Source organism: Camelus bactrianus, chromosome 2, assembly GCF_048773025.1.
Source record: "Camelus bactrianus isolate YW-2024 breed Bactrian camel chromosome 2, ASM4877302v1, whole genome shotgun sequence".
NCBI classification, from domain to species: Eukaryota; Metazoa; Chordata; class Mammalia; order Artiodactyla; family Camelidae; genus Camelus; species Camelus bactrianus.
Window position 1 is genome coordinate 68,817,024 of NC_133540.1, and position 25,165 is coordinate 68,842,188.

General features: G+C 33.6%; 1 protein-coding gene across 1 annotated transcript; it reads right to left on the bottom strand.

Moving 5' to 3' along the window:
• Window positions 1-20,726: 20,726 nt before the first annotated feature.
• On the bottom strand, window positions 20,727-21,905 carry PDHA2 (pyruvate dehydrogenase E1 subunit alpha 2). The gene is made up of 2 exons (XM_010953557.2): window positions 21,390-21,905; window positions 20,727-21,296 (listed from the first exon to the last, which is right to left on the bottom strand). The coding sequence occupies exons 1-2, from the start codon at window positions 21,903-21,905 to the stop codon at window positions 20,727-20,729; spliced, it is 1,086 nt and encodes a 361-aa protein (XP_010951859.2).
• Window positions 21,906-25,165: the final 3,260 nt, after the last annotated feature.

Here is a 25,165-nt window from a genome sequence, read left to right on the forward strand (position 1 = left end):
ATCTCAAAGGCTGGGCCCAAGCCCACGAAAGACATAGGAAAGGAGAAGGTGGTAGTCATTCACTGACCTTATATTGACTGAACTTATAACTCTGTGGGAGCAAAAAGTGAAAGCTAATGATGTCTTGTACTCTGCCTAAAGTTTGGTTGTGTCTTCCAACAGTCACAGATCCCCTTGAAGGAGGTGGAAAATAAAATAATCAGAAATTGCATATAAGAATATTTATTGACAGATCATTGCTGGCCACTAAATTCTGATCTCCTAGGTGAGTCCTAGGAAGCCAAACTTAAAAATAAAAGCAAGAAAAAAATATATATATCTATATGTACATATATATACACACACACATATATATGTACATATATATATACACATACACACACACACACAAACACACTCTTGTGTATATATATATATATATATATACATACACACATGCTAGATAACTGCTCTATGTAAAAAAAAAGAAAGAAGAAACTAAAGATAATAATTCAGGCTAAAACAAAAGAATACTAAATAGTAACTCAAATCCACAAGAATTATAAAAAGCACTGATAAAACGTACTACATAGGTAAATATAAAACACAGTATAAACATATATTTATTCATAATTATTTTCCTCTCTCTTTAAAAAGAGAACTACAGGGGGAGGGTATAGCTCAGTGGTAGAGTGTGTGCTTAGCATGCATGAGGTCCTGGGTTCAATCCCCAGCACCTCCATTAATTAAACAAAAATCTTTTAAATTAAAAAAAGACAGTTACATAATTACATAAACAATAATTATAAAATTCTGTTGTTAGGTTTGTAATGTACAGATATATAATTTATATGGCAATAACAGTACAAAGAAATGGAAGAAACAAAAGTATATTGGAGCAAAGATTTGTATACTTTCAAACTTAAGTTAGTATTAATTAAGTTAGCTTTAATCCAAACTAAATTGTTTTAAATTAAGATGCTAATTGTAATCCCTTTAGGGAAAGCACTAAAAAAAATAACTAAAAAAGTAGATAGATAGATAGATAGATAGATAGATAGATAGATAGATAGTAAAAGAAACAAGGGAATGAAATGGTATAATAGGAAATATCTATTTGACACAAAGAAGATACTAATTGATGAATGGTAGGACAAAAAAAAAAAAAAAAGAAAGATGTTAGACATATGGAATACAAATAACAAAATGCCAGACAAAAATCCTACCATATCAATAGTTATATTAAATATAAATTGGTTAGTTTAAAAGCAGATATTGGCAGAAGGAACAGAAAAATACATGATCCAAATTAAGCAGTCCATAAGAGACATTCTTTAGATTCAAAGACACAAACAGATGGAAACTAAAAGGATAACAAGATAAACTATTCATATAGTAACTAAACTAAAACTGTACTACTATATTAAATATAACAGACTTCAAGAAAAATTGCTATTAGAGATAAAGAATAGCATTTTCTAATGATAAGAATATCAATCCATCAGGAAGATGTAACAGTTATGAACCTAATAAAAGAGTTCCAAAATGCATAAAGCAAAAACTGTTTGAATTGAAGGGAGAAATAAACTATTAAACAAATAATAGTTGGAGATTTCAATAACCCACTTTCAACCATGGATAGAACAACAAGGCAGAAGATAAACAGGGAAATATAAGGCTTGAACAACACTATGTACCAACCAAACATAAAAGACATCTATAGAACACTCCATCCAACAACATAAAATACGCATTCTCAAACACATACAGAACATTCTCCAGAATAGATCATATGCTAGGTTATGAAATGAGTTTTGATAAATTTAAAAGGCAGAAATCATATTAAGTATGTTCAACCAATATGGAATAAAATTGGAAATCAAAAATATAATTAGGAAAATTCACCAATATGTGAAAATTAAACAATGCAGTTTCTTTTAATAGTCAAAAAAATCACAGGAGGAATCAGAAAATACTTTGATGGATGTAAACAAAAATACAACATACTGAAATGTATATTAGAGGGATATTTATAGCTGAAATGCCTAAAGTATAAAAGAAAAAAGATCTTCAATTAATATTCTAAACTTCTACTTCAAGAAAACAGAAAATAAGAGTAAAATAAACCAAAAGCAATCAAGAGGAAAAAAATCAGACAGATTAGAGCAAAACTTAATGAAATAAAAAACTGAAAATCAATAGAGAAAATAAATGAAACCAAAAGCTAGTTATTTGAAAAGATGGACAAAATTGACAAACCTTTATATTGAACATGAAAAAAGAGAGGACTGAAATGATCATAATCAGAAATGAAAAGGGGACATTATTTCCAGCCTCAGAGGAATAAAAATAATTATAAGGTAATAGGAAGAATAATTATATGCCAAAAAATTAGGTAGGTTAGATGAAGTGGACAAATTCCCAGGAAGACACAAACAAACGTAACTTATTCAAGGAGAAATACAAACTCTGAACAGATGTATAAAAAAATAAAACTTGAATTATACATTATTTAAGTTCACAAAGAAATGTTTGAACCCAGAATACTTTCTGATGAATTCTACCAAACATTTAAGATACAACACAAATCCTTCACAAACTCTTCCAAGAAATAGATTAGGGAACACTTCTTAATGGATTCTGAGGTCAGTATTACCAAATACAAAACAAAAACAAAAACAAACAAAAACCTGGCAAAGACATCACAAGAAAACTACAGACCAGTATCTCTTTTAAATATAGATGCAAAATTCTTACAAAACACTAGCAATCAAACTCCAGTAACATATAAAAAGAATTATATGCCAGGACCAAGTATGATTTAACCCAGCAATTCAATGTTGGATTAACATCTGAAAAATCAGTCCATATACTACACAATATTTATAGAATAAAAGACAAAAAAAAAATGCTCATTGGAATAGATGAAGTAAAATGTTTGATAAAATTCAACACCTTTTTAAAAATGAAACCATTCAACAAACTAGGAATAGACATGAACTTCTTCAAGTTGATAAAGAGAATTCATGAAATCCTACATGTAATATCACTCTTAATGGAGAAAAACTGAAATGCTTTCCACCTAAGATCAGACACAAGACAGGATGTTCACTCTTGCCACCACTTTTCAACTTTGTACTGAAATTTCCAACCAGTGCAATTACGAAAGAAAAAAAAAGCATAAAGTTAAAATAAAGAAGAAAAACTTATAAATGTCATGATCTTATATACAGAAAATCCTAAGGAACGAGTTGCATCTCAAAAATACTATTAAAAAAAAAACAAAAACCTTCCCCCAAACAATAAGAAATTGTTATATAAAAACTCAGAGGAATAATTTTAAAATGCTGTGTGTGTTTTTTTTTAATGGAATAAACGAGTAATAATAGTGTTGTCACAAACCATTCTTCAGCATGAAAAGTCATATGATCATCCACTAGTATAATCCAGCAAATTTTTGTCACTTAATGTATTTACAAGGAGAATGTAAATTCAGAAAGTATGCAGCAGGGAGAGAATGAGAGTAGCAATTTGACTTAAGGAGAAAGTCCATTTGTTGTTTGTTGTTTGTTGTTTGTTGTTTGGTATTTTTTGAGAAGTATTTCATTCAAGAAAACTCTGATTGCTCTTGTGTGTTGCATGTTTCTAAAATGCTGAGTGGTGAGGTTTGCATACCCATAGCTATTTCTTTTCAGAAATAAATAGACCCAAATTCCCATTTCCATCATCTATGTGATGGGAGATAGCCCTCTGACAATTTGATTGAGTTCAGAACCGTAAAGGACAGAGGAAAGAAAAATCTGAAAAATGAAAGCTTTTCTAGCTCCTGAGAATCATCTTCTATCTAAGTTCAGTATTGGATGTCTAAGAAATTGTGATGAGCCACCAGTGATCCATTCAGAATGGGCAGGCGTTGGCCTTAGTATGCATAGATGATTTCCAGTTCAATTTAGTTTCCAGGTTACATTAGAATACTGCATAACTAAGCTTTTGTAGTGTTTCCAGAAGAGTTTTCAAAGAAGAAAGAACAGCAAGGTCAAGTTGATAGTAGGCGCGCAATGAGAAATAAAAACAGGACAAATGAGAGAGCATGTAGATATAATCTGAATTTGAAATCAGCTGATTTGTATCCCCTGTTGTGTCATTTACTCTCTCTCTTCACTCTCACATGGACTTTGGAACTAGGTTCTGTAAGTTCTTCCTCATACAAAAGGTTAAAATAACAAATTCAATTTCCATTATGCTAACTGACCCTGAATCCTTTCTGCAACCTCTGTCAATATACACCTGGGATTCATTTATCATGTTACTTAATACATTATGAAAACAACTGGGTTACAGACTTTGTATAGAAATCAATTCTCTATGCAGATCATTTGTGTGGTGTTAACAGAGCAGGCTGAGACATGCCTTTAATCCACAGTGCAGCAATACACAAAGGAGAAAACTCACTGGTCAGTGCCCCCACTTTTAAGTGATGATGAAAATGATAATTTAATGTATGTCATGCCTCATCATAAACTCTTTATAAGCATGAGTTAATCCTATAATAACCGTAGCCAACTAGGATGATACATAAATCAGGAACTGAGACATACAGAGTTTCAGTACATTGTTCAGGTTGCTCAGTATGTCACAAACCCAGGATTCCAGCTGGAGCGGTTGGGTTTGAGACCTGAGTTTATAACCACTATATTAGCCCTGTGTTATAAGAACAGATGGTGTCGATTTCAATAGAATAATGCTAATCTATTTTTTAAATATATCAGCTGCAAATGGCTAAAGGTCATTCTATGCCATTTGCATTTTCATGGAGTAGTTACGAAGTGATATATATACATATGACATATATTTATATGACATATATTTAAATTTACATGCAGTTGAAAGCAAATCAGATTAGGGTAATTTAATTACTTAGAAACAAATGAATCAATAAGTTATACTTTTTAAAGAATTTAATGGAGAGTAAAGACATTTAACTTTTATTATGCCTCTCGACTTGAGTTTCCTCATCTATAAATAAGAGGGCTGGAAGAATTGACTATATATTAGCTATAAAGTTGTTTGTAAGATCTACTTCAAAATTCTACATTCGTATCTTGTATTTTTCTGAAAGGCTGTTTATTTCTTTTTCTTACACATTTACAATAGGACTGAATATGTTAAAATGTAGAGTTAGTAGTGGTATGTATTAAACACATTTATTTCTCATTTTATTATTTTTCTTATGATTTATTTTGTGCTGTTGCCATTTAAAATTTTAAATAATTTTATATAGTCATTTACTTTTTTTTAAACTCTTCTGGTTTTCCTGTTTTATATTTTAACAGATGTTTCAAACATAAAATAAAAAATAAGTTAACCAGTCTTTTCTTCTACTTAATGAGTTGAATTTTTAAAAACATTTTGACCTTTTATTCATTCAGAATTCTTTATAAAAAATGTAAATTAATTATAAATCAACTTCTTTTTCAAATAGCTAGCCAGTTACCACAATATCATTTATGAAAGCATCTACTCCCCTCTTCCAGCTGATTACCTATTAAGGAAATCCAACTTTAATCATAGATTACATTCCCAAATGAGTTTAGGTCACCTTATAAAGTCTTTATTCTGTCGCATGAAACTATCTATCCCTGCACCAGTATCATATTGGCCAATAAACATATGGAAAGATCCTGACATTCACTTATGGTAAAATTGAAATAAATTAAGGTAACAATGAGCTTTTTCTTATCTATCAGATAGACAAAGAGTTATACTTTTAATAATACCAATATTAGTCAAAATGTCAAAACCAGTCACACCAAAATTTTTGGTGAAAATGAAAATTGTACAACTAGGCAGCATCTGTAAATATCTCAAATGTGCATGCTCTTTTAACCTCACACGGTGATTCTCAATGTGTGGTTTGAGGTCCCTTGGGGGTCCCCCAAGAGCTTTTCAGGGGAATTGTGAAGCTAAATGATTTTCATCATAATACTAAGAAATCATTTGCCCTTTTTCACTGTGTAAACATTTGCAGTAATGGTTTAAAAGCAATGATGGGTAAAACTGCTGTCACTTTAGCCAGAATAAAGGCAGTGGCAACAAAATATGCTAATAGTCATTTTATTTTTCTCTACCACGTACACACAGTTGCACATACACACATACAAACACACAAACATGCACTCATAATATCCTGATAAAGCACTAAAATTATTAATTAACTTTTGAGCATATATTTTTCAAATATTTTACATGATGAAATATGAGGTACACATTAAGCACTTTTGTTGCCTACTGAAGTATGATGATTGACTTAAGGGAAAAGCTCTCATTTTAGTTGAACTAGCCCCTTATTTCATGGAACATCATTCTTACTAGAAAGAATTGCTGACAGACAAACTATGGTTATTAATACTTGAATATTGGGAAGATTTTTTTTCTAAAATGAACAAAGTGAGTCTGTCACTTCAGGAAGAACAACTGACACTATTTATTGCCAGTGATAAAATCTGAGCTTTCAAGCAAAAATCTGAATTTTGGAAACTTAAATCCATCACCAAAAAACTTGATAGCTTCTCAATACTTAAAAGACTTGTATGGTGATATTACCAAATGTGATTTTTTTCATATTATATAACAAAATGCGAAAACACTTGGAAAACCTTAACAACTTAGGGAACCAATATTTTCAAAATGATTCATGCATGGGTAAAGGGCCATTCAAAATGCAAAACACAAAACAGACTTTAATGTTATAGTATAAAAAATTAATTTGATTTCACGTTCCACATTGCAACTAATTTTTAAGAAACTTCCACTTGTCAAGTTTTGGTGTAGCATCAAAAAGGAATACCCACAATTTTCTGTAAAGGTTATTAAAATATTCCTCTGTTTTCCACCTTTCTGTATGAAGCCAAATTTTCTTCACCCACTTCACTAACATCACAATACATGGAATGCGGAAGCAGATGTCAGAATTCATCTGCCTTCTATTAAGTGAGACATTGAAAAGATTTGCAATATTTAAATGATGTCACTCTTCTCACTGATTTTTTTTGTTTTGGAAAATACAGTTCTTTTTCATAAAAATATTTTAACATCAGTTTTTTATTATTTTAAATAAATAAATCAATAAGTATTCTGAAAATTATTCAATATTAATTACCAAAGCAGCAAATATTGATAGACATACCCTGCATTTTAAAAAGCTCTTTGCTCTCCTCAGTAACTATAAAAATGTAAAGGGGTCCTGAGACCAAAAAGTTTGAGAATTGCTGACTTTGAAACTTTACTAACAGAAAATCACCCAGATAAGTACACAAAATTACTAATGAACTAGTAATTGCTGGGTATTTTACATTCTTTCCTTTTCTCAATGGAAGTTTTTATTAAGGTTATCCCGATCCTACTCCACCGCTCTATTTTGGTGCTGGGAGAAGATATCTTGTCTTTTGGTCTATGGTTAATTACAATCAGAAGATAACTTAATGTGGGAGGTGAGTGCAATACTCGGCAGGAACATTTTGCCGAAAGGTGGGCTAGTGGCAAAGGCTGTCAGTGTCCCCCAATACCTGTTCTCAATTTCTTCTCAATAATCAACCCTGTGAATTTAAGCTGGGCAAATGGGTTGGCAAAAAAGTACTACTTATTAGCTTTCTTTGCAGTTAGACGTGATCAGGGAAATGTAAGCAAAATGGTAACAACTTCTGTGAAGACTAGAATGTGGATACAGTATCTAGAACTAGAACAAGTATCTGTACAGCAAGATGGAAGTGACATGTTAAAGGTGGCCAAGCACAGAAGGAGCTCAGATCCCTAAGGAGGACAGAGCCACTGTATTAGTCATAGTCTATCAATCCTTCTGTGAGATTGAGACAAATTTCTATCTTGAGTAAGTAGCTATAATTTGAGATTTTCTGTTATTCATAAATGAACCTAATTTTAACTGAGAATGACTCAGCAGTATTGTTAGATAAATAGGACTCTATTTTATCTGCTTATCTGTTCTCTTTTCCTAATGTGAGTGATTTTCCATTAGCATTACCACTGGAGTTTTTCAAGGTAGTAGAATACCACTGAAGATGACAGTGGCAACTCAAATTTTCTTGGAATATTTGGTAATCCTATTCCTAAAGCACATGTCCATACAAAACATTATTTTTTTTTTAACAGGAAGATTTCAGAACTAATTCATACACTATTCACATACACACACAATACCTTATTTTACTTGATTAAATGAAGCAAAATATTTGTTATTTATAAGTTGATAATACTCCACCAGTATCTAAACTAAGATTACTAGCAAGGGAAATGAGCTAGGTATTATCTCTCCACCATAGAACTATAAAATGTTTGAATTAGAAGATATCTTAGCAAACATTTCATTGAACTCATTCTTCTTTTCAGATAAAGATGCTTAGAGCCACAAGGAAAAAACTACAAGATCACAAGATTATTTATAAAGCACTGACACAGAAAAGCACCAATTATTATTCTTTAGCACATTTATTGTAACCAATAAAACACAATTCATCAGTCTGGAATACTAAATGAATGATATTTCCTCTCTTTTTTTATTTAATTACTGAAGATCCTACTGCCTTTATTAGCAAGAAGACCATCTACCTTCCTTCCAAACTGCTGTAGAACTTCATGATCATATTTAGTTCTCAGATTATACTCAGCCTTCACCACCATCCTGATCTACTCACCCACCAGTTTCACTATTTCTCTCTTCTCTCTTTAACACATGGGTTCTTTCTTTGACATACAGCTTTTATATTAAGTCATAAGGATTTCAGTGACAGTCTATCTAAAAACCCTGCTGAAATTAGCAGCAAATCACATTTTAAAATACAAAATTCACATTTTACTTAGGAAACTATAAGAAAGAATTCCATTTTTTTTTAATGAAAGCATAGTTCTTTGATTCTTACTTAAAAGTAAGGTAAAAAATAATTTGGATTTTTTTTAAGGCTAATTGTAGGAATCTTTGGAATTTTCTGGGATCTGTCTTTTCTAACTTCCCTAATGATATCTTTCTAAGAGATTCCTTTACAAAACAACCAAAAACAAAACCAAAAAACAAAAACCCAGAAAACCTACGTATGCTTAAGTAGATGGCAGTAATACTTTAATTCATTATATAACTATCCACTGCATTGATCTTTTGTCTGTTTCTGTGCAAGTTAACTTATTTTGATGTTTTATGTCATGAATCAGTATAGGAATTTAATTAAATTGATATATTAACTGTGCTGTAATTGCCACTGAAGTATTGTAAATGTCAGGCCACTCTGCTCTCATCCCAGATCATGACTGGAAATAAGATGCTGCAATGCAGATTTTCTTTTTCAAGAGGTGTGCACAAAAAGAAATAACCCAAAGACACCCATTTTGACCCAGGACCTAGAACTTGAATTTTACTTTTCACATAGAAATGGAACATGCTTTTGCAGAATATTTGGTTAATTACCTATAATTATTTGTTTCACTTTTTTCTAATGTTGCAGTGGTTAATGTTCTACTATATTCATGATCTGATCATTGATAAATTGCATGTCAATATACATGCTACTCATTTTTTTAAACTCTTAGTCAGTATTTTTTAAATGTTAGTTTCATTTCCATTTCCACTAAGAGTATTTTCAAAATGTCTCCTGATAGTTACTTTAAAAAGTTTCATACTGTATGTTATCAATATAAAATTCTTATAAAAATTACATATCCAATTTAGCAAAATTGTCCTCACCTACAGGCCTTACAAATCTGATGATTTTTCCTCTAACTTAAAACCTCCAAAACTGTAATACACAGCATCATACATAAATATTTAGGAGCAAATTAATTAAATACATTTTTGGATTTTAAGTTCTATGAGAAAGTCTATTTTTAAAAGTAGAAATCAATTTATTTTTTAAATTATTCTGGAATTCTTTGGGTAATTTTTAACATACTTCATAGTTTAGAATAGTCTTAAGAGTTGCAGAAAAATTCTGAATATAGTATAGAGTTCCTATATACCTCACACCCAATTTCCCCCATTGTTAACATCTTGCATTTAATGAATCAATATTGATCTGCTAGTATGTATTGTTAATATCTTACATCAGTATGATCACAATTAATGAATCACTATTGAAACATTGATTAAACATTGATGAAATATTATTAAATCATGTTTATACTTTATTCGGATTTCCTTATTTGTTATCTAATGTCATTTCTCTGTTCCAGGATCCCATCCGGGATACCATATCACTATTCATCCCTCTCTGTGTTCACCTCTTAGCAGTTTCTCAGACATTCTTTGTTTTGGATGACAACAGGGATTTGATGTTTTTCTCATGATTAGACTAGGGTTACAAGTTTTGGGAAGAAGGCCACAGAGTTAAAGTGCCATTTCCATCATATTATATGAAGGGTATGTACCATCAACATGATTTATCATTGCTGTTACTGACCTTGATCACCTGACTCAGTAGTGTTTGTCAGGTTTCTCCATTGTAAAGTTACTGTGCTTCCTTATTTTATTTAATTCTATACTCTTTGGGAGGAAGTCACTATGCACAGCCTACATTTTAAGGAGTTGTAAGTTATGATCTACCTACTTGAGGGGAAAGTATCTACAGAAATTACTTGGAATTTTTCTTCATGGAAAATTTGCCTATTATTTTTGTTTGTTTATTCAATAATTTATTCATATCAGAATGGAAGATTTAATTTAAATTGATAACATCAACGTTAGTACCAATGATAATTACTGAGTTGGAGGGAACATTCAAAATTTTTGTCTAAAAAGGCAATATGACTTTCCATTATTGATTTTCTAGCATATGGCTTGCCAAGTTGTCTCTGGTACTATTATAATGATGGTTAAAATAAAATAGTCTTAGACACACTTTTCTTTGATTCTTTCATGTTTGAAAAATATGCATCTTTACCAGTAAAGGAAGGAAAAAGATCTATTCTCAGCTCCTCTTTGGAACTCTTTAGGAAAGGCCAGATGGAGAAAACCAGTTTTCCTTAAGAGTCACTTTTCATCTTCTCCTTTTCTAACCTACATATTCAAATTTTCTCCCTCTTTTAGTAGAACTACATATTTTCTTTATTTACTCTTTATTTATGGAGCACTTGCCATGTGTTCTGTGCTGAAGATAATGAGCAAGTTTACCATATTTGATTCTCATATAACATTTATTATAATTAACTTTGGTTCATTTGTAGTTAAAATGAGGAAAGCAATAATTACATATAGTCAAACCCACTGCATTTTTTTAACCATGTGGCCACTAGGAAGTATTTCACTTTCCTCATTTCTTTCTACAAATAAGTGAGGTACCCTGGTTTGAATACTATGCATCTTACAGGACACCTTAGAAATGTTTAGTTCAAGACCTAAAAGGTCACAGAAATCACAACTAGTCAATCACAGGTGAAAACCATGAGAATTTTCTTGGTGAGGCACAGATATTTTAATACTCTGCAGTCATAAGAGAGTGGTATTGGCCACAACTTCTGTATTATTTGCACATATAAAAGATTAACATAGATATAAAATGGAAAGATAATGCAACATTGTGATTAGCTTGTATCTTGCATATATTCCCCACCCTCAAGAAGAATGGAAACCATAACAGTGATCATACATGTTTAACATCAGAGATCCCATTTTTTTACATAGCAATTCAATTCAAATTTTCTATACATTAAAAAACAACTTATTTTAAAAAATGAATTAACGGGCTGCTGAATCCTGGCCAAAGAAACTGGTTTTACATTAAGAATTTATGTTAACTATTATTTAACCGTATTTATAAAACTATGCTGTGACATATGGTTGTTAATGTCAACTTACACTTCCAAGCATCATCATCCAAAATTGTCAGAAAAAGATTTTTAAATGCAGTGAATTTTACCTACACTTCAATGTTGCAAAATTAACCATTAACCATTGAGTGAACCAATCTATAGCAAATAAAGACCAAATTGGAAGAGCAGAGAAAACTCTAAATGTAATTAAACTCCAGAAAGATCCACTTGAGCAACATATTTGTGAATTAAATTCTTCACTGCATGTGTTGAAGCCCAAAATTCTGCTTCTTAAAATACTATTGTAGATGAATATCCTGACCAGAAGTGTTTTCCTATTCTACTCTATCTATACAACATAATTTTATTTGATCATCTTTGAAATCCTACGTGATTCAAACATGTAAATGTTTCTTTTACTTGTAGTACCATTGTCTTTGTGTATCATTTTCTTCTGAAAAATACTTTCTTAAAAACTGAGGTAAAGAAAATGTCAAAACAATTAGTGATACTAAAAACAGTTGATATTTGAAGAATTAGGCTGAATTGCACAGAATGTTGAATGGGGAAGGAAAAATTTTACCTAAATATCCATGTAAGCATTGAAAAACTATTGTGGGTGGATATAAAACCATAATGTCTCATTTCTATTACCAAGTTCCAATAACTAATGATATATTTCCTTTTACAGTAAATATTTTTTAAATGTTTTTAAAGATAGTATATAATGAATGAGGTGACAATGACAGATGTATACATATCCTCAAGCCATTCTATTTTTTAAGTATAGCAGTCTTAAATACATATACTATTTTGCAATCACGCACAAAGGTTAATTTCCAAAAGAGCAGTCTTGAATCAAAATATGATTAACTAAAAAATGTTTTATCTATCTCTTATCAATCTATCTAAATGCTGATAGTCATTTCATCTCCAACTTTTATGTAGTATTTCCCTAATTATTGCTCCAAAGAGATGACAGTTTACTTCACAAACACAGACTATAATTCTATGGGACAGAATAGAGTCAGCAGGTTGACATCTGCGAATTATGCAAATAGAAGAGTAGAAAACAACTGGGCCCTAATAGGCAACTCCTATTCAGATGGAAAGGGGGAGCGGAAGAAAGACTCTTCTCAGATCATTATTAAAGTTGGGAGGGCACTTATTCCCAGGGTGCATCTCAGGGAAGACCAGTTTGTTTTGGCTTGCCTCCTCAAGTGGAAATTTAAGTGTGAATTAAAAAATGGCATGCTGAGTTTGAGGAGCAGCTCCTTCTCTTTGCCAAAGAGAAGCATTGGAAAGAGGGCAACGTGTCATTGATTTGAAGCTCCAGTGCATGTTTTATACCCTTATGGTGAATAGTAAGTAGTTTAATGCTGTTTAGGAGAGAAACTGTGAATAATGTTAATAAATAGAGTGTTTGCACTGCTACTCCTTTAACTTGACAGAATGTTGCCACCTGCTCCTTAACATTTTTGATAAACATGAAAATAAAGTCTTTATTAAGGAATAAAAAGAGCAAATTTATTCTCAGAGGAAACATTTACACATATGTAAAGCTTATTGTACATAAGGCAAATTTCTTTCTATATTAGCTAATATATGTAAAGTTCATAGCATTTTAAAGATTTGAAAGGTTTCATGCTAATAAAATCTTTATGACAAGTGCTATGCTTCATACTATACTTTGACAAAATAGAATGTGATAAGGTTATTAGAAAATGGGGCAGTTCAAAGTGAATATGTAGACGGGATAAGGATAGGCAAGCCACTCTCTTAGCAACACAGGCCTACACAAAGTATGCAGTAAACTCAATTGGGAGACCAGGTGGCATTTAAAATTCCCACTGATGACCTTTATAAGGCAGTAAGAACAATGCTTAGTGAGATTCTGGAATCACTGAATAAAAATCATAGCCAAGCTTATAGAATGACAGATTCAAAATCCAAATGACATGTGTGGAAGGTTAAGAGACAAATGGAATTTTTTTTTTTTTTTTTTTTTGGTAAAAGTATGTGAGAAAAATCAAGCCTTTAACATAGGACAGGAGATGAAGGAAAAGAAGACAAAAATGAAAAGTACTGTTCGGAGCACTTAATATGTGGCACCCATTAAAGACTTTACGATGTTATTTCCACTCCTCACAACAGCACTACAGGGCAAGTGTGATTTTTCTCCATAGTAGTCAAGAGTGACTGAGGAAGGAACTTAACTCACCCAAGATCACACAGCCAGAAAGGACAGGAATCAGCTTCAGCTGGGTCTGACCTCAGATATGTTTGAGAGTTAACTATGCTCTCTCTATAAGAATTCAGCTCTTTTTCCTCCGTTAGCCCAATTCAGTGAATAAATAAGGAATTATTCAAGGTCAAAATAGTGAAACTGTGTTTCTACTATTTTAAAATCTGTCAGAATCTGCTTTTTTGTTTTTTGGAGGTTTTGTTTTTGGGGGGTAGAGCCCTGGGTTCAAATCTCAATAATTCAGACAGATATAGGAAAATTCATAAAGGGTTAAGAAGAGTATCAAAAGATAATATGAGACTGACAAAGAATTTTTTGAAGGTAAATTTAAATTTTTAGAAGTGTCACCTCCACAGGAACTGACAGAGTTCATAATGTGCTTTCATACTGGTAGTAAACTCTGGTGCTTTGGTTCCAAATTATGTGCTATTTCACATGATTTCTACAGCCTTTTGTTTAAGGGAAACTGAAAGACTTTACAAGATACCAGTGAAGGAAAAAGTTCCCCAGTTCTTGGAACCCAAATATACCCCCAAAGAAGTAATGAGCTGCTCACTCTGCAGCATTAGAGTGCACATGGATGGTAATGGAGAAATTCTCTGGGCACTGCTGGCAAGTTACTGTGAGTCTCTAATGGAAGCAAATTATATACTTTCTAAAGTGACAGTATCACTCCAGCAATGTGCAGATAAAATGTTCCAGTGAAATGTAATAGCTCAAACTCACCAGAAACATTATTAAAATAATTGAAATAATTGCTTCCTCTTACTTTTTTCTTTTCTTTTCTTTTTTTTTTTTTTTTTTTTTTTGGCAAAGTGCTACTTCATGTGGCAGTAGGCTTTTAAAAAGAAGGTAACATAAACTTTATCAGGACACAGAAACTACATAGGCAATGTTCTCCCTCTTTAATAATTCTAATGTATGACTGCTGAAATAACACTGCAGCCTGGAAAGCTGCCTTCTAATAGAACATTTGTGGATAATTGAACTCCTGTTCATTGTTCAAAAGGTCATGAGGTTTGAGTGGGTTCTTTTTCTTTTGGTAAATTACTCAGTTTGAGTATTTATTGGCCTGTCAAAAGGCAAGTACTGTATGAACTCTGTTGTTCTTCACTGTTTCCTAATTTGATTGGGTTCTATTCTGTGCATAAACCTCAGCAGAAAATTTCTCTCTCTCTCAAATTCCAGCACAGAGTTCTCTCATCTTTGCTTTCTGCTAAATACATCAGCCTCATGGATCAAACAGACATAAATTAAGTCAAAGAGAAAAAAATTATAATACTGATTGGATGAAAACTTTTGGTTGGATTTTGTTTGGAGCCTGATCAGATCATTGTTTTTATTAATATTTGGAAGCATTCCCTAAAAGGGATCTACAATAGGAAGAGTGGGGCTAATTTTAAAGGAATCACTAATATTAGATTTATCTGTAGTCATCTATACTATAATAGAATGGCAAAATTTGTATTCCCCACGCTTGATTCCACCAAAGTACTATCTACACATTATCTACATGCTTTACTATAGTTAATAGATCAATAGACCCCAATTCTGAAGAAAGTTTGGGTGCAGACTGGGGAGTTCCATTACTCCTGTATGGTCTTATTCTCCAAACTCGCTGGCCTTTCATTACTATTTTCTACATATAATGCTGGCTGAAGGAGAATTACTTAAGCCAAAAGTCAGAGCTTCATGAGAAAACAAAGGACGGCTGAAATTTCAAAAATATATTCCACGTGCAGATCTCATTTTCTTCTGACCACAGTAATCTTTACACCTAGCTACCTATACAAAATTGAAGATTTTTAAAATTTCTTTCAGATGAGGTAGACTCTTCAAATTTTTGTCTCTTTTTTTTTTTCACTGAACAGCTCTCTTTTCATATGGGCCAGAAATTTCCATTTATTGATCATCTGGGTGTACCTGAAACTAAGTTAGATGTTACTTTACTTCTTTAACTTTTACAACAGTCATAAGCGTCAACCTTATCACAGATGAAGCCTAGATACAGAGAGTTAAGTCTCTTTCTCAAGGTACCATTTTTCATAGGACATAGTGTCACGATTTGAACCCTGATGTAAATGACACTGAAGTCCAGACTTTACTTTCATGTTACATAAAGGCAGGGTTGCTTTCAAGTGATACTGGCCAGAGCGCATTAGGTTTCAAAGGGCCCATCATTACTTGAGATGCTACTGATTCTATTCATCCAATAGATACTGACTTCCATGATACACAAAGTCACCGACATGCCAAGCAACTACCTCTAGTTCCCTTGCAACTTTTTGTTACATATTTCCACCTCATTATCCCGACCTCTAGTTTCATCTTCTCCTTGCTTATACCTACCAATTTGACTCAGTTACTGATTTAACCCCAGGTTTTCCTTTCAAATTCTGTTCATCTTGAGCCCTTAGCCACCTGAACTCCTCTTCACTACTTGGGTAGACTAGTCACCAATAGTTGTAAACTCATGACCACTGGCTAACATATTAACTTGGCATTTCAAGTGCTGGCTTTGACTCATGAAGGCCTAATACTCACCAATCAACAGAAAACTTCCTTCTGGACTCTTGACAAGTACAATTTCGCTTTAGTGTTTCCTGACCAACGGTTGACAATATTTTACTCCAAAATCCTCAAAACCCAGTGTTACAGGTTATTTTAGTTCATCTGAAAACCAGCCTTTAGTTCAGTGGAAAAATATAGGCTGAACAGTTGCAATTTTGTTCCTAGGCTTTTTTATTTCTATTGGAGACTCATCTTTTCCCCTTTATTATGTCTGAATTACGAACCTCTGCACTGATATATCCTATGGGCTTTCTCATTCTGACTTGGTTTACTAATACTCACCTGTTTTCCTGACACCCCTGGCTTGGACTAATCAATATAATTCTCATTTCTGCTGACTCTGTTGCTATGTAACATAGCATCTCAACAATTAGACTCTTAAAAGCAACCATTTTGTTTTTCTTGTGCTTTTGTTCATTAAGAATCTAGGTGGAGTCTAGCTAGTGATCACACTGTTCCTCAAGACTCTGTTGGCTTTCAGCTGACAAAGGACTATCTGGAGGATCCAAGATGGTCTTCACTCACATATCTGTCATCTTTGTAGGTCTGGCTGAATACTGAGCTGAGATGGGACTGGTGCCCAGAATGCCTGCCCATACACTCCCTAGCAGGAGTCTCTCAGTGTATTTGAACTTCTTAAATAGAGAATCACAACTCCCAGAGAATGTTCCAAGAGACATGAAGCAAAACCTGCCTGTTTCTTATAACTTGGCCTGACACTGTACAGCATCATTTCTGCTGCTATTGGTGTAATAACTTGCCAGATCCAAAGGGAAGGAAAACAGATCCCACTTTTCAATGACAGGATTACAGAACTGATATAGAACTACAGCAAAACGAAAACATGCTAAGTAAAAGAAGACAGACACAATAAAGCACATATTGTATGATTTACATAAAATGTCCAGAATAGAGAAATCTAGAGACAGAAAGTGTAGATTTGTACTTTCCAGAGGATGAAGAGAAACAGGAGTGACTGATAATGGGTGTGGGTTTTCTCTTTGGGGTCATGAAAATGTTCTGGAATGAGATAGCGGTAATGGTTGCAAATTCTGTGAACTTACAAAAACCACTGAAATGTACACTTTTAAAACGACGGATTTTATGGTATATAATTTACATTTCCATGTTTTTAAACTAGCTCTTTCTCACAAATTATCAGATTAAATTTCACTAACATCTGCTCTGTTTTTTGTATGCTAGATTGGTAGACATACCACTTTTTAAAAATAAACATAATTTTAGAGATCTAAGTATTTCCTTTATATACTTAACCTCCATTGTTTCTCATCTCATTTCACAAATAAGCACACATCCTTTACCTTTATAGACTATCATAAAGATTAAGATATTAGAAACTCTTCTTTCTCTCAAGATATTCCAGCCTTGTTGCAACAGTTTAATTCTTATTATGACCATCATGGTTTGTTACGTCTTCTAGTATGTGGATAAAATAGACTAAGTGGCATTGCACTTCAGACAGGAAATAGAATCCAACTGTTGGATTTCTACACCTCTCTGATTTACATCTTGATAATTGCTATTGTTAATTTATTGCTTAACCTAACTGAAAACAGGCTTTTTTGTACTTTTTTTTTGCACCGTTACAGAATTGTGTGCAATCAGTGACATGTTTGTAGTTTCTGAAAGTAAACACAAATGCCTAGATATTTTTAACATAGAAAACATTCAAAAATCTTTACTTTAATGGAATTTGATATTGTATATTGTGATAAATGTACTTTTTTCTTCTACTAGTAAGACTGCAATATTTCCTGAAATGACATATTTGTGCATCTTGGTTTAGTGATGGTTACATTTCTAATCAATTATTTGTATCTTAGTTTTTACTGGTGTTAAAAGAATCCATTATATAAATAAACTTTTTAAATGGTTTCTGTGTATTATCTAGAGAAAATAGCTTTGGGCAGCTTATCTTCCACTTGCAAATTTGTGGAAATATAAGTATGTCAAAATAAAAAATAGAAGAACCCTTTGTCATTCAAAGAATGTGATTATTTGACTATCGTGTGAATTATTTTGTTTTTAATGGAAGGGATTCAATCAAGGTACCTCAACTGAAGCTGCATAACCAAAACACATTAGCTAGTAATATCACTGACTTATAAACAAATCAATGTTTTTCTCTGCTTTCTGAATGTAGACGTTGAGGTTATCTCACATGTTTAACCTGTCTGACGGAAGGTATAGTGATTAGGCCTCCACATATGTGTTCATATGTTCATGTACTCACAGGCCTCTAAGATTTTAGTTTTCTGTTAGAGTTCTTAAAAAGTATCTAAACTTTTATTTGTAGAAGCAGCTGCTATAAAGAAAAGGCTTTAACCTTTTCTAAAAATTGAGAAATAATGGATATATAACACATTAGTTTCAGATGTACAACAGAATGATTCAGTATATGTATATATTATGAAAAGATAACCACAATAAATCTAGTTAGCATCCATCACCACACATAGTTACAATTACTTTTTTTTTGTGATGGGCTTTAACCTTTAACAACCAATTCTTTTGGCATTTTCTACAAACTACTTCTTAAATCACAGGCAAATTCTGATTTCTGATTTCAGTGAGTCTATCTCAAAGCAGTAAGTTATGCCAAACAACACACTCAAGAGGAGGTTTTTAGGTCATTAGTTAAATACAAACAAGTAAAGACGTTTTCAGTTCTGACTTGCTAATTGACATGGTATTAGCCTATAAAGAAAACCAAATCTGTATGATTCAAGTTAGATTTTCCCTTGAAAAAAGTCATCTGTGAATGCTCAGCTCTGGCCAAGGCAGATTTTACTTTCAATTCTTTGTTAGTATCACCTCCTCTGCTGAACTTTTTTGATGTCACCATACCTGTTTATTTTTCAGTCTGAAGTTTATTAAGATAGTTCTTTAAAATATGGAACATATAATGGTACAAATGGATTGTAAAATAAGAGTAGCTTTAACTTAAAGGGTAAAGCAAAACTCAGTTTTCACCTAGATTTTAACTTTGTTTACATTTTTTCTTTAAATTGATACACTAAAAATATTGTAATAAAGTACAACATGAAAAAATGACTTTGTCCTATCTCCCCCTGCTCTGTTATAATCATATTTTACTAGTAAAATGGTCAGGGTTAACTGGCTTCAGCATCAATATTGAATATTCACACATATGTCTGCACATATGCACGCTCTTTAGTAGGCCATGTTATTGGTTAATTCAAGTAAACTACTGTAAGTGGCATAGCAATAGGGATCTTGATACTTTGGTGTGGCTTGAAATCACCTCTCTACTTCAGGGTAGTGACTTTACACCCAAACCTCTTGCAGGGTGGAGCAGGAATCAAAGAATTATTTTTCCTTTAAATAAGAGTATTTATTAAAATAATATAAAGCTAAATCAAATAGAAGTATTACAGAAAATAACTTGGGAAGTTTAATTCTTTCTCTGTTTTCCCTATTTTACACTTGTATAAATTTAAAGTAATCTTTAAGATATTCACACTGTTGAAGTAATTAAACAAGGAGGCCAACAGAACAGGGCGGCTCTAATGCCTTCACAGCCTACATAAACAAACCAAAACCTAAGCCAGAGTCTATGCACTCAAATCCAAGCAAATGAAACTTAAAAACAACCAATCACAAACAGTCCACTAGGCTTTCTCAAATAAGGCATCTGCTTAAGCTATTACTAATCAAATAACTTCCTGGCTTTGCTTCTCTCTACAAACCACTCCCCCAGCTCCTGCTGGTGGAGTGCTGCACTCTTGGTGTGGCACTGCCTGACTGCCTGATTCTAATTGATATATGCTCAAGTAAACTCTTGAAATTTTTAATGTGCCTGTTTATCTTTTAACAACACTATATGACTAACTGTATAGTATCTTTTAATGCACTAATGTATAATTGAATGTAATATCCCTTTTAACTGAATGTATATCTATGATCTCTTTTAATCTCTTTCTATATTCTCTTAATTACCTCAATTCCTTTTAATAAAAGTTTACAAGACTTCTGTTTTATGGTTTTATTCCTCCTTCAAACTGGGCACATAGTTTCTTCAAGTCAACCATGAATAATTTCCCTTTGAAGGACTAAAAATACATTTACATAAAGTCTCCCTTTAACTGACTGACTTAAACTTGATCCACTGATTTGCACCACGAATTTCAAAACGTGGATTACTGCTGTAAATGTGCTGGCCTAAATCTTCCAAAGATGGTTCAGGATCAGTTGTAGCAAACTGGGCTGCCTCATCAATTGCTTGCCTCACTTCAACATCAATTCCCTTCAGTTCTTCAACACTGGCAAGCTTGTTGTTTACCATTTTATCTCTGAGAAGCATAATGGGATCACTCTTACTTCTTACATTCTGAATTTCTTCTCGTGTCCGATAACTGACTCCAGGATCACTCATGCTGTGTCCGTGATAACGGTATGTCTGCAGCTCCATCAGTATGGGCCCCTTTCCAGATCTACAGTAGTCAGCTGCAAACTTAGTTGCCTCGCGGACACACAGAACATCCATTCCATCTACCCTGAGTCCAGGGAGGAAATTGCCTCTCTTGTAGTATTCAGTGCTGGCTGCTGCTCTCTCAACAGATGTTCCCATTCCATAGCGGTTATTCTCACAGATGAAAATACAAGGTAAATTCCACAAAGCTGCCATGTTGTAAGCTTCAGATATCTGACCCTGATTAGCAGCGCCATCCCCATATATAGTTAAACACACCTCCTTGTTTTCCTTATATTTACAGGCCAGAGCAATACCAGCTCCCAGGGGTACCTGAGCACCCACAATGCCATTGCCCCCATAGAAGTTCTTGGTATACATATGCATCGATCCTCCTTTTCCTTTAGCACAACCACTTCTTCGTCCTGTCAGCTCTGCAAGAATTGATCGGACAGAAAGTCCACGAGTGTAGCACAAACCGTGAGCCCGATAGGATGTGATGATGTGATCGCTGGGATTTATCCCGGCCTCAAGACCCACATAGCAAGCTTCCTGACCATCACACAAGTGACAGAAACCACGAATAAATTTCTGTTTATACAACTGATCTGCCTTCAATTCCATTTGGCGAATAGTCTGCATCACCCTGTAATATCTGAGTCCGTCCTCCCGGGTGAGCATTGCAGTGACAGGGGGACCGTCTTCCAACCGATAAAGATCACATTTCTTAATTTCAAATGTAGCATCATTTGAATAGTCACAGGATGCTACCAGCACTCTGCTAGTAGCAGGCTTCGGGGTGATGTCAGACAGCATGCGAGAGACAGCAGCGGCCAGCATCTTCCTCATTGAGCGCGGCGGGCGCACGGCTGCTGTGAGTCTTCAACCGCCAGGGCGGTTACTGCCCGTGTCTCCCGCGGGGCCCCTTTCCCCGCCGAACGTGCGCAGCGCCCTGACGGTGCGCGCTGCCGGCAGAGGCCACGTCATGCCCTGCGGGGCCACAGGCCACAGCCTGGATCGACTGATTTTTACACAGCCTTCCAACTGTAAAATTAAGGATTAAGGTCGTTTCTTTTCCTGGAAGACTCGGCTGAACTACAGCCTGTTCCTAATTAATGCCATTATCATTGCTGAAACACAATAACCCGAGTCCCTTTTACCTGCTAAACGCTATAGCAGTGCTTCTCAAACGTATCAATGGAGGAGAACAAATACAGAAACTAAGGCGCACAAGAGCTTGATTAGATTAAGCCGAAGATAATTACTAATATTTCTTTAAAATCTTTCTTTTTTAATCTTTAAAATATGTGTATTTTATCCTACTCCACAATATACCATATTTATTTTAATGTAAAAATAAAGATGTAAATGATTTGTAGTTTACTCAAAAAAAAAAAAAAAAAAAACCACTCTTAAAAGAAAAGTTGGTGCACCAGAAGACTATGCTACATTTATCCCATGGCTTCTACCATCTCTCATCTGATGGGGGGTGGGGGAGGCGAGGAGGACAACTGATGGTACACAAACCCCGACCTAAGAATAACAGTATAAACCCAATAACAAGCTTTGCCTGGTATGGGAAAATTGGAGGAAGTGTTGAAATGCAGATTGAAGTAACAACTAAGGAGTTTTGGTATGGCACCTTTCCTTACCCTTTATTGTAATTCTGAATCCTATTCAGTTTCACCTATTTTCTAATTTTTTCTTTTTTTTTTTTTTTTCTTTTTTGAGGGGTGGGAAGGTGGTCTATAATGTCTTCAACAGGTTTCCTTAGAAAATAATCAAGATTCAGATGGCTTTGTTTTTTGCTTTTATGTCAAAGTAAATTGAACCAGTCTTAGTCTGGGAAATCAAGAGGCAGGTTCTAATAATATTTCCTTATATAGTAAACATGTAACTTCTTATACAGTGACCCAATGAACAATATACAATTTGCACTGAAAGAGAACAATAGAGTTTACTTAAGCAGCTGGTTCAATCATAGGACAAAAGAAGTCTTAGGCCTAGTGTTACAAAGATCACATATCATTTTTCTCTTTTGTGCTTTTACTAGAAAGGTGATTTTGTATCCCAATAAGCCAACCACAAACAGGGATCCGGCTCTATTTAGACTATCAAGCAATTCACCTTAATGCATGTTCTGTTTTGTATCCACCACTTGTTTGTAAATAAACAAATAAAATACAAAATTCCTGTTTATAGTTAAATTCTTACTCAAATTTCCCTATGAAATGTTCAAAGCAGCTGCCTTCTCTGTATCCATATTACAAGTGTTATTGTGGATATTTCTTCTACTATTCAGGCAGGAAGGAGAAAATAGCTTGTTAAAAAGGTCTTATATCTCTTAACTCAATCTTTCCCCCACCTCCCCAAACCAGTCATCATAAATGGGCCTCATCTTTTCATTCAATTTAAAATTCTGCTTTTGGAATTCATGGTCTTGCTGGGTTGTTCGCTCCTTCTTTGATAGTTAGCCTGTCTCTGCTGTTCTCTTTCATTCCTGCAGGTATTGGCAATCTCCAGGGAGCATTATCTCCATGAGAATGAGAAAAATGACACTGCATGATGGAACAGTAGTGTTAATGGGTCACTGAGTGACAGCTGAGCCTTCTCTCAGAGGTATCAGCCAGGCTAACACTGTCAGGAACACAAGAGCTATACTGTAAAGTGTGCTAGTTTAATCTTGTCACACATATAGCCTGGGATTCAAAGATAGAGCCCTCCTTAAAAGCCCAGTGTGACAAGGCTAAACCTGACTCATGCCAGAGGAAAACATGCAAAGATGCTAATTGGAAAATACCTGTGCTACAGGTTGCCATGGAAGATGGCCCTTAAATTGCAATAGGCTCTGGTTAACATGATAAATAATAAAATATTAAACTTGCAGGGACCTCTTAGACCTATCAGTTACAGCATACAACCTAAATTCAACTTAAAAGATAGATGAAATCATATTTGCAGAATGTAATGTTGAAGTATTTCCATTAAAGAAGTGATTAAATCTGAAGATGATTTTTCTTTAACTTTATTGTTATGTTCCTAAACTCATCCACATTTTGAAAGTGAGAGTAAAATTTCCAGATGTCATTGTAAAAGTTTAAAATTCCCCAAGGAGATCCGGAGCTGTTGAGCCTCTTCTCTCATCTGCCCCCAGCTAGACAGGATTCAATATACTTGGACAATAGAGCCAGTGACTCTTTCCTGCTAATGATTTATATTTTGTCTTATCATTGTTCAACTGTTTATTAACAAACAGAACTGAGTCATCTACATGTTTACCACTGAAATGTTTGCAACTAAAATCTCCATAAATTCTTAAGTTTTTAATTAATGCCAAATCTCACTTTTAATCTATTTGAAATTAAAGGAAAACAGATGAGGCCAATAGTAGACTTTACATTTAATTAATTAAAAAAAACCTGATAAAAGAGGAGTCAGTCAGTTGATTAGAGTAGCAGTCATTCATGTCAGTGTGACAGAATTTCACATTTCATGTGTAACGCTTGATCCTCCAGGGGCATTTATGAATTCATCTTAAAAGTGTCACCCCAGTTGCATCAATAGCATATGAAATATTTTTAATAAGCAAGAAGGAAATATTAAAAAAAAGAACAGCATGTTTGAAGAATATTTAAATTCCTCTGGTAATAATTGCACACTTTCACCAAATGCTAAGTAAAGAAAGCTGTTAAAGAATGAATATGTTCTACATAAATAATATCAGATCTCATTATATGATTAGTGGTAATGTATTTTTTTCATAGCTCTAAGATTTGGCAATTAAAAGTGATGAGTAATAACTTGGTGAAAAAAATTAAGAGTTACATACGACTTAGAGAAGAATGTTTCCCATTTGGTCTATTTATCTCCCTTGGAGAAAAGAGAATATGTCACTACCATATATTCTGCAAAATAATGACAATCAAGTAAGGTTCCTCTCTAATATTATAATAAGTGAGGTTATTTCAGAACAGTTCAGAACCCTGGGCAAACAATATTTTTTTTTCTCCTCATCCCCATCATAATTCTGAAGTATCATTAAATAAACATTCAGGACAAATTATCATGAAGAGGAAACTTAATTGCAAATGTGATAAAGTGAGGGTGCT